The following is an 11,128-nucleotide window of genomic DNA, read 5'->3' on the forward strand; positions in this document are numbered from 1 at the left end:
GTATATACTCCCCCTTTTTATTACAAAACTTCTACCTTTACAGTTAGTCATGATAACAATTTCGCACTAATGAATCATAAGACTCTTATCCCCATCTCTTTTCACCAGTCCCATCTAGTCAATATGAAACTATGGGGATTCTGTCTTCACCCACATACTCTGAAACTAACCTCCCTGTTAAAAACTTATAAGACAGTCACTTCATGCTTTTATAGCCCCCCACCCCCATTTTAGGTGGCCAATGTCTAAGTTGCTCATCCCTATCAACCCTGGGTACAGAGGGGGATATAATTGGTATTCCCATGAACTTTTTGAAGCCCCCTCATTTAAATTAGTTTGCATATTACATATATCTTCCTATGAAAAGTAAAATAAACACTTTAGAACATTGAAAACCACTTTTAAAATACACATTAGTGTGAACTGGCTTTTTTCCCATTTCTCTCTTTTACCCTTCCTGCCTACTTTCCTTTCTTTTTAACAATCAAAGCAGCTATTCTGAATTCTAGACTAAAGTAATGATTAGGTGGTTCTGTGGGATAAAGCATTGGACTGCAAAATTGGTTTGAACCATAAGGTTGGTGGTTCAAACTCACCAGCCACTCCTTGGAAACCCTATACAGGGTCACTATGAATTGGAACCTACGTAACAGCACTTAACAACAACAATAAAGATTTAATTTTCTTTTCAGAAGAGATTTTAATGAAAATATAAAAGGAACTAAGAAGGCAAACATAAACACAAATTGTACAGATATGACTTATTTTTTAGTAAAAGCATTAGCTAACTTCAGGAGAAATCAGTCTTTCAGCCTTGAGCCTTTTTCTCAGCACCTACATGAAAGACCTTTTATCCTAGCAGGCAGGGCCAAAGTATCATGTGGAAAACGTTCCCAGGAATACTTTTTTGTTGTTTTTTAGAGAAAACATACAAGAAACCTTGAAAAACATTTTCTAATGGGTCTGGGAGGAGAGGGTAGAATATAGTTTGTAATTAATTTCAACAGTTAATTGGAAAATTTCTATTACTTCACTTACAGATCACTGAAAAGAACTGCCCTGCCATGTTCTACCCAATGTACAATCACTTTGTTTTCAAGCTCAAAATAGTTATTGATTTTCATTTCTAACTCTTCATGCCAAAATTAGCAATGTCAAGTTGGATTAGAAGTGGATGGCTTAAAGAGTTCAAAAGTGAACTAACAGTACAGCCAGACTGTTTTTTTTCTGGGTTACTCTTTTCATGTTTTAAATACAACAGAGCATAGAACCCAAGGCACTCTTCAGTTTTATGTTTCCAAAAGAAATTGTCAGTCAAACTCTACTCATGTATCTTTAGCACATTCACTTAATTCAGTGATCAGCTCAGGAGAAAATACAGCTAGTTTAAGATTATTAGCGATTTATTTGTTTTCTTTCTGCTGAGCATTTTGCTTATCAAGCTATTGAAACCCCAAAATTTGTACAGCATTCCAATTTACAGAAGATTTCATCTACACTGTCCATAAAGGAGTAGTGCAGTTATTGAATTACTTTGTCTTCAGAGTGTGAACCTTTACATCTGAGATTGATTCAAGGGAAATATCTACAAATTGGACTTGGGATCCTTTTCCTCACCTGAACCCGCAACTGATTACAGGAATAGAGAGAACCACCTGGAATAGGGATATTTGGAAGCATTGGTTCACTCAAAGGAGCATATGCCTACAAACCTAAGTTATTCAGACTTTGGTATGGCTTGATTTATCATTAAGGAAGGGATCAGTGTCAGAAAGGTTTTGATGGTGGAGGGGAGAGAAGGAAGGAATGGAATGAATATTGATAATACCTTCTGAAATATTCCTCTGTCTGTACATATAACATTCCAATGTAGTCGGTTGTTACTCATTCTTATACGGAATGATAAAGGCTTTTAGATTTCTCACATGTATAGATGTGATTGTTTGCTTGTGTGTGTGTATGCACATTAGAGAAAGAAGGAAAAGAGAGAGAAGATAGAGAATGAATAGTAGTTTAGAGATGAAAGCTAGAGGTTCCTCAAACATAGACCTTTCAGGATAAAAACAGATTCATATAGTGAATGCCTATAAGCTTTCCAAGTCCTCGTCTCATATACATTCTAGTCACATAAAGGGGGCTGCACAGTTACGAATTACTGCATTAGCAGTGGATGACCCACAGTAAAAGTCTCTGGTGAGCAGAATGGTGGCAGTCTCTCAGTGCTCCCCACAGATCTTGTGGTTGCATCTTTCATAAATTATCAAAATACACTCTCATGTGCTTACTTGTCTAAGACCTCTTGGATAGTGTGGATTGTGCTTCATTCATTTTATATTTCTAAGGACTTAGTAAAATAACTGGTTTATAGTTTGTACTCAAGCCATGTTTGATGAGTAAATTGGGCTGGGCTATTCGGCTATCTCTGAGGAATGGAGAGCAAAGTGGAAAGGCTCTTTGTCATTCAACCTCAATCACCCACTTAACCAAGATTTGGAGAGCAAGTAAAGGTAAACATCACCTCTAGATGAATTGTTTGAAGATAGGACTACCACCAATTTTGACCAAGCACGTGGCATACTCAGAGATGTGTATATTGGAAGAAAGATCTAAGTAAGATTGGTAGATTTGAGTAAGGGACTCTAGAAGTTGCTGGGCTGGCAGTAAAGTGAGAGTAGGGCAAGAGAAGGGCACAGGGACTTTGACTCAGGCAACTCTGAGCCAAGAGGCAGAAAGTAGAAGAAATTTGTTAGCAAGAACCAAAGCCTCCTGGAAATAGATGGGCAATGTGGAATACTGACAGCGTCACAGAGACCCTTAGTTGTGGAGTTGGGACTGGCATGGATTTCTGGGAGATAATCTGGTTCCTACATGAATTTAGAGATCATCTGAAGAACAGATTTGATACATTAAACACTAAAGACCGAAGACCAGAAGAATTGTGGGATGACATCAAGAGAACATCAGACATGAAGAAAGCAAAAAGTCATTGAGAAGACAAGAAAGAAGGAAAACTTCAAATTGGATGTCAGAAGAGACACTGAAACTTGCTCTCCAGCATAGAGATGCTAAAGAATTGGAAGAAATGAGGAGGTCCAAGAGATGAACAGAAAATTTCAAAGATCTGCTTGAGAAGATAAAGCCAAATATTACAACAAAATGTGCAAAATCTGGAATCAGAAAACCAAAAAGGAAGAACATGCTCAGCATTTTTCAAGCTGGGGAAACTGAAGAAAAAATTCAAACTCTGACTTTTGTAACTGAGAGATTCTCTGGGCGAATTATTGAATGGTGCAGAAACCATCAAGAGAAGATGGAAGGACTACATAAAGTCACTGTACCTAAAGGAAACTGTTGATGTTCAACCGTTTCAAGAGGTAGCATATGATCAAGAGCCAATGATACTGAAGGAGGAAGTTAAAGGTTCATTGAATTGGCAAAGAACAAGGCACCAGGAATTGATAGAATCAAAATTGAAATCTTTCAAGAAAGTGAGGTGGCACAGGAAGCACTCACTCATCTCTGCCAAGCAATTGGAAGACAACAATTTGGCTGACTGATCGGAAGAGATCCCTATTTGTGCCAATTCCAAAGAGAGGTGACCCAACGGAATGCGGAAATCATCAGAAAAGCTCTTTGGTATCCCATTTGTGAGTAAAGTTTTACTAAAGGTAACACAGAAATGGCTTTCAGCATACATTGACAGAGGACTTCCAGAGGTTCAAGCCAGATTCAGAAGAGGCCGTGGAATGAGGGATATCATTGCTGATGTCTGATGGATCTTGGCTGAAAGCAGAGAATATCAGAAAGATGTTTACTTGTACTTTATTGACTATGCAAAGGCTTTCGATTATGTGGATCTCGACAAGCTATAGACAACATTGTGAAATATGAGTATTCCGGAACACTTCATTGTGCTCATGAGGACTCTGTACCTGGACCAAGAGGCAGTTGTTCTTACAGAACATGGAAACACTGAACAGTTTAAAATTTAAAAAGGAATGCGACAAGGTTGTATTCTTTCACTGTACTTATTCAACCTGTATGCTGAGCAAATAATCTGAGAAACTGCTGGGCTATATGAAGAAAAACATGGCATCAAGATTGGAGGAAGACTCATTAAGAACCTGTGATATGCAGGTGATACAATTTTCCTTGCTGAAAAAGAAGAAGATTTAAACATTTACTGATAAAGATCAAAGAGCACAGCCTTTGGTATGGATTACATACATCTCAATGTAAAGAAAACAAAAATCCTCACCACTGTACCAATAAACAACATTCTTATCAATGAAGAAAAGACTGAAGTTGTCAAGGACTTCTTTCTTCTTGGAAAGTGAAGAAGACTTGAAACATTTACTGATGAAGATCAAAGAGCACAGCCTTCGGTATGGATTGCATCTCAATGGGAAAAAAAAAAAATCCTCACCACTGGACCAATAAACAATATTCTTATCAATGGAGAAAAGATTGAAGTTGTCAAGGACTTCATTCTTCTTGGATCACCTATCAACACTCATGGAAGCAGCAGTCAAGAAATCAAACGACATATTGCATTAGGCAAATGTGCTGCACAAGACCTTTTTAAAGTGTTGAAGAGCAAAGATGTCAGCTTGAGAACTAAGGTGCAACCTGACCCAAGCCATGGTATTTTCAATCACCTCATATGCATGCAAAAGCTGGACAGTAAATAAGGAAGGCCATATAAGAATTGAGGTGTTGGAGTAGAAAATTGTAAGTGCCATTGGCTGCCAAAAAAACTAATAGATCCATTTTGGAAGATGTGCAGCCAGAGTGCTTCTTTGAGACCAAGATAGCTAAACTTGATCTCCCATACTTTGGACACATTGTCAGGAAGGACTAGTCACTGGAGAAGGATATCATGTTTGGTAAGGTAGAGGGTCAGAGAAAAAGAGAAGATCCACAATGAGATGGATTGGCCAAGTGGCAGCATCGATGGACTCAAGCGTGGCAACAGTAGTGAAGTTGGCCCAGGATTGGGCAGTGTTTCATTCTGCTGTGCATAAGGTCGCTATGGGTCGGTACCAACTCGACGGCACCTAACAATAACAACAACAACAATCTGGTTCCCTATGGTACTCTTCTCTATTGGTTGCCACAAGCAAAGCTTAGGAAGAGATAGAATAAAGAATATCTTTTTCTTCTCTCTTTTGCTGATTCAGCATTCCATGGTTGGAGGGATACTTAATATACAGGAGATAGGAACAAATTTGGATCTTTAGAAAACCTAGGTCGTCTGATACAGAATTCAATGCTCTTCTGACCACCCTACAGTGCTTTGAAGACTAGTCAGTGTTTTAAATTAGGTTGTGCTAAGTTCACTCTTCAAATGTTACTACATAGATGGTTATAGATTTAAAACGAATACCTGAGTAGCATAAATGGTTAAAGTCTTAACTAACAGAAAGCATGGCAGTAAACATTTACCCTGTGGCTTCTCTAAAGACAGTACCGGCAGCCTACTTTCAAGTGGTCACAGCCTTGAAAACTCTATGAGCAGTTCTACTCTGCAAACATAGGATCACCTTGAATAGCTATTAACTCTAAGACATCTAACAACAACATCAACAGGTTTTAAAGACTTGTTTCTTTTCCCTTTAGTCCTGGTCCTCACATCAGCAGGGAAAGGATGGGTACTGTTACCTCACAAAATTGTTGTTGTTTTTGTTAGATGCTATTACGTCAGTTCCGAGCCATAGTGACCCTTTATAGGGTTTCCAAGGAGCAGCTAGTGAACTTGAACCATCAACCTTGCAGTTCAAACCAACTTTGCAGTCCAGGTCATTAACCACAGCGCCACACCAGAACTTCACCTCACAATATAGTTCCTGCATTTTTTTTTTTTTTTCCCTACAGAATGCCACAACAGGAAGACCTATTTGCAAAGAGACACTTTGCTTTCTATATTGCAATTGGAAAGCACAGCTAGTTTACTCTGTCTAAACTCCTGGCTCAGCGATTGATGTTAGAGAAATGAGCTCAGTCTCCTAGAGTGAGTGGAGTTTATAGACTAGCCTTCAGCTTGTAGATCTTCTGTATCAGCCCTAGGGGAGGATAGATTTTATAAATAAAATATTTGTGAACAGCAGTAGTCACAGCATTATTACAAGCCTAAAAAAAAAAAAGAAAAGAAAAGAAAAAAAAGATATCAAAGGACATGGTTACATGAAGTGAGCAACAAGTCAGCATTTGCTTCTCTGAACCATCTAGAGCTATACTACTACGCAGGACTCATTAGTGGGCTTAAAACAGAAAGGGGAGTTGTAGGCAAAGATTAGAGATGCTACAAATGTCAGAGACTCTGAATGTACTTAGTGTCAATTTTCCAATCAGCTAGGGCTCTGTAGGATCAGCACTGGACTGTGAACCACAAGGATGGCAGTTCAAACCCATCAGCTGCTTCTCAGAAACCTTATGCAGGGATGCTGTGAGTCAGAAATGACTTGATGGCACTGAACAACTATAACAAGCATTACAATGCTAGGCATTTGGATTTATGAAATGGTTATGCAGTATGATGGGGGAAATCCTAAATTTAAGAAATTAAAAAAAGTGAGTTTTGTTTTAATCTGATCCTGATGCAAACTTGCAAACATAGTGAAATATTTGTTTAAAAGTATTATCCAGATAATTTTTTTTTAAAGTAAAAAAAATAGTTTTTACTGTTGTTCAGGAGAAAGGTTGCCCACCACCATAAGATGAGTGTACTTAGAGAAGTGCTGCAAGAAAAGGGTTCCTCACTTCTCCATTTATGTAGGCCTGCCTGGTGTTCCAGATATATATTTAGGGCTCTACATTACAGATCCACCATTTATCTGTTAGTTTGTCATATTGTGGTGGCTTATGTGTTGCTGTGATGCTGGAAGCTATGCCACCAATAGTTTGAACACCAGTAGGATCACTAATGGTGGAGAGACTTCATGTTCCCAGATAAAGGCAGACAAGGAAGGAGAGGCAGACCACTTCTGAATGGTTAGACACTGAAAACCTTATGAATAGCAACAGAACCTTGTCAGATATAGTGCTGGAAGATGAGCTCCTCAGGTTGGAAGGCACTCAAAACGTGATTGGGGAAGAGCTGCCTCCTCAAAGAAGAGTTGACTTTAATGATGTGAAAGAAGCAAAGCTTTGACGATCTTCATTTGCTGATGGGGCACAACTCAAAATGAGAATAAACAACTGCAAGCATCCATTAATAATCTAAACATGGTCAAAATGAAATGGAACACATAAAGATCAATATCTTAGGCATTAGTGAGCTGAAATGGACTGGTATTGACCATTTTTAATCTTACAAGTTTATGGTTTACTATGCTGGGAACAATAGAATGAAGAGGAATGAGGACAAATTCACAAGGTAGTTTAAAGAATGACCCAGAATTAAATCTATGCTGTTCTGTTGTTGTTAAATGCCGTCAAGTCAATCCCAACCTACAGCAACACTGTATAGGGTTTCCAGGGAGCAGTTGGTGAGCTTGAACCACTGACCTTGCAGTTCAAATGACTTTGTAGTCTGATGCATTAGCCCACAGCACCCATCAGGACTCCTAAAATCCTCCGTCAACACGAACGTCCCTGGGTGATCTCGAACCACCAACCTTTCGGTTAACTGCCAAATGCGCTAACCGATTGCACCACAGAGACACTGCTATTCTAGGAACTAGGTTATCTCCAGAAGCTATAAGCCAAAAGAATTTTGGGGGGCATAAAAACAAACAAACAAATAAAATGAAAGGATTTTTGGTTTTCTTAAAATTAATCTCTATCTCCACACTCAATGCCTACAGTTCACTGAAATTCAACTCTCACAGTATCAGACCCTGTGATGCTCATTAGCAAAATCTTTACTCAAAAGTCAGATGTCTACTTATTTTATTGTGTTTACCCTTTAGAAATTCTATTTTTTAGACCCACCACTTCTCTGTCAATTTGTCATACTGTAGTGGCTTGCATATTGCTGTGACCCTGGACATTATGCCAAGGGTATTTTAAATGCCAGCAGGGTCACCCACGGTGGGCAGGTTTCAGCTGAGCTTCCAGACAAAGACCTACTAGGAAGAAGGAGACATGGACTACTTGCAAATATTTGTTGTTGTTATGTGCCATCGAGTTGGTACTGACTCATAGCCACCCTGTGCACAACAGAACAAAACACTGACTAGTCCTGGGCCAACCTTACAATCGTTGCTCCATTTGAGCCCATTGATGCTGCCACTTTGCCAATCCATCTCATTGGGGGTCATCCTCTTTTTCTCCAACCCTCCACTTTACCAAACATGTATCCTTCTCCAGTGACTGGTTCCTCCTGACAATATGTCCGAAGTATGAAAGATGAAGTCTGGCCATCCTGGCTTCCAAGAAGTGTTCTGGCTATACTCCTTCTAATACACATCTATTTGTTCTTTTGGCAGTCCATGGTACTTTGAATATTCTCCTCCAACACCGTAACTCAGATGCATCAATTCTTCTTCAGTCTTCCTTATTCACTATCCAACTTTTACATGCACATGAGGTTATTGGAAAATACCATGGCTTGCGTCAGGTGCACCTTCGTCCTTAAACTGAAATATTTGCTTTTCAACACTTTAAAGAAGTCTTGTGCAGCAGATTTTCCCAATACATTGTTTGATTTCCTGACTGCTGTTTCCATGAGTGTTGATGGTTAATCCAAGCAAAATGAAGTCATTGACAACTTCACTCTTTTCCCACTTACATGAATGTTTTTTATTGGTCCAGTGGTAAGGATTTTTGTTTTCTGTACATTGAAGTGCAACCCATACCAAAGACTGTAGTCTGAAGTCCATCAATAAGTAATTTAAGTCCTTTTGATTTTCAGCAAGCAAGGCTGTCTCATCTTTATATCACAGGTTATTAATGAGCCTTCCTCCAATCCAGATGCCATGTTTTTCTTTATATAACCCAGCTTCTCTGATTATTTGTTCAGCATACAGATTGAATAAGTATGGTGAAACAATAGAACCCTGTTGCACACTTCTCCTAATTTTAAACCATTCGGTGTTCCCTTGTTCTATTCGAACAACTGCCTCTTGGTCCATGTATAGGTTCCTCTTGAGTACAATTAAGTGTTACAGAATACTCATACTTCACAATGTTGTCCATAGCTTGTCATGATCCACACAATCGAAAGCCTTTGCATAGTCAATAAAGCACAGGTAAATGTCTTTCTGGTGTATTTTCAGTCAAGATCCATCTGAAGTCAGCAATGATAGCCCTCATTCCAAGTCCTCTTCTGAAACTGGCTTGAACCTCTGGAAGTTCTCTGTCAATGTATGGTTGCAGCCAATTCTGTATTACCTTTAGTAAAACTTTACTCACAAGGGATATCAATGATATTGTCCGATGATTTCTGCATTCTTTCGGCTCACCTTTCTTCGGAATGGGCACAAATATGGATCTCTTGGCCAGGTAGTTATCTTCCAAATTTCTTGGCATAGATGAGTGAGTGCCTCACATTATTTTGTTAAAAGATTTCAATTTGCAGTCCATCTATTCCCGGTGCCTTGTTCTTTGCCAATGACTTCCACGTACCTTGAACTTCTTCCTTCAGGATCATTGGTTCTTGATCATATGCTAATTCTTGAAATGGTTGAACGTTGACCATTTCTTTTTGGTACAGTGGCTCTGTGTATTCTTCCCATCTTCTTTTGATGCTTTCGTTATCATTCAGTATTTTGTCCATAGAATCCTTTAATACCACAAGTCCAGGCTTTAATTTTTAAATATTTTGAAGTAGTTCACATTTAGTCACTGAAAACCTTATGAACAGCAGTGGAACACTGTCAGCACTAGAATATTGAATATTGAACCATGATGAAGAACACCAGAACATTGTCAGATATAGTGCCAGAAGATGAGCGTCTCTGGATGGAAGGCACTCAGAATGTGGTTGGGGAAGAGCTGCTTCCTCAAAGAAGAGTTGACCGTGATGATGTGAATGGAATAATGGTTTCATGACCTTCATTTGCTGATGAAGCATACCTCAAAATAAGAAAAACCAACTGCAAACATTCATTAGTAATCAGAACTTGGAATGTACAAAGTATCAATATAGGTATATTGTAAGTTGTCAAAAATGAAATGAAAACATTGATATCCTAGGCATTGATAAGCTGAAATGGATTGGTATTGGCCATTTTGAATCTGACAATCACATGGTTTGCTATGCCAAGAAGGACAAGTCGAGGAGGAATGGTGTCACATTCATCATCAAAAAAATCATATCCAGATCTATCTTGAAGCACAACACTGTCTGTAACGGGAAAATACCCATATGCCTACAACCTATAGATGAATTGATGCATTTGAGTTATGTTGTTGGAGCAGAATATTAAAAGTATCATGGAGTGCCAAAAGAACAAATTATTCTGTGTTGGAAGAAGTACAGCCAGAATGCTCCTTGGAAGCCAGGTTGTCCAGACTTGAGACAGGTCTCTCATACTTCAGACATATTTTCATGAGGGACCAGTCCCTGGTGAAGGCTATCCTGTTGGGTAAAGTGGAGGGTCTGAGAAAAAGAGGAAGGCCCCCAGTGAGATGGGTTGGCACAGTGGCAGCAACAATGCACTCAAATGTAGCAGTGAATGTGAAGTTGAAACAGGACAGGGCTGTGTTTCCTTCTGTTGTGCATAGGGTCTCTATGAGTTGGTACTAACTTGATTGCACTTAACAACAATTTATTAGATGCTGTTGTTATGAGTTGTTGAGTTGGCTTCTACTCATGGCCTACAACCTTACATAAAGGAATGAAATGCTGCTAAGTCATGATGTATCACATTGTTTGGCTGTGAATTAGATTGTATATAAAAAAGTTTTCATCAGCTGAGTTTTGGAAGTAGATTACCAAGCTTCATTTTCTGGTCCATCTGAGTCTAGAAGCTCTGCTAAAATATGGTTCATAAAATTTAAAGTTACACTATGGATGACACTGGAGCCCCTGGATGGTTCAAACGGTTGAATACTGGTCTGCTAAGAGAAATGCTTGGCACATCCTGACATACGAGCTTCAGAAGAAAGGCTTGTTAATCTACTTTTGAGAAATTACCTATTGAAAACACAATGGAGCATAATTCTCTCTCTCTCTCTCTCTCTC

At 38.9% G+C, this 11,128-nt stretch overlaps 1 protein-coding gene across 1 annotated transcript in view; it reads right to left on the bottom strand.

Annotated features, from left to right (window-relative positions):
• Positions 1-6,021: 6,021 nt before the first annotated feature.
• The window catches only part of TTC29 (tetratricopeptide repeat domain 29), a 467,422-nt gene continuing 462,315 nt past the window's right edge, over positions 6,022-11,128 (bottom strand). The window contains exons 10-11 of the mRNA XM_006872284.1: positions 7,617-7,696; positions 6,022-6,129 (exon numbers count right to left, since the gene is read on the bottom strand). Coding sequence (XP_006872346.1) covers positions 6,022-6,129; positions 7,617-7,696 — 188 coding nt within the window. The remainder of the gene's footprint in view (positions 6,130-7,616; positions 7,697-11,128) is intronic.

The sequence above is a fragment of the Chrysochloris asiatica genome, unplaced genomic scaffold (genome assembly GCF_000296735.1).
Source record: "Chrysochloris asiatica unplaced genomic scaffold, ChrAsi1.0 scaffold00190, whole genome shotgun sequence".
In the NCBI taxonomy this organism is placed as follows: domain Eukaryota; kingdom Metazoa; phylum Chordata; class Mammalia; order Afrosoricida; family Chrysochloridae; genus Chrysochloris; species Chrysochloris asiatica.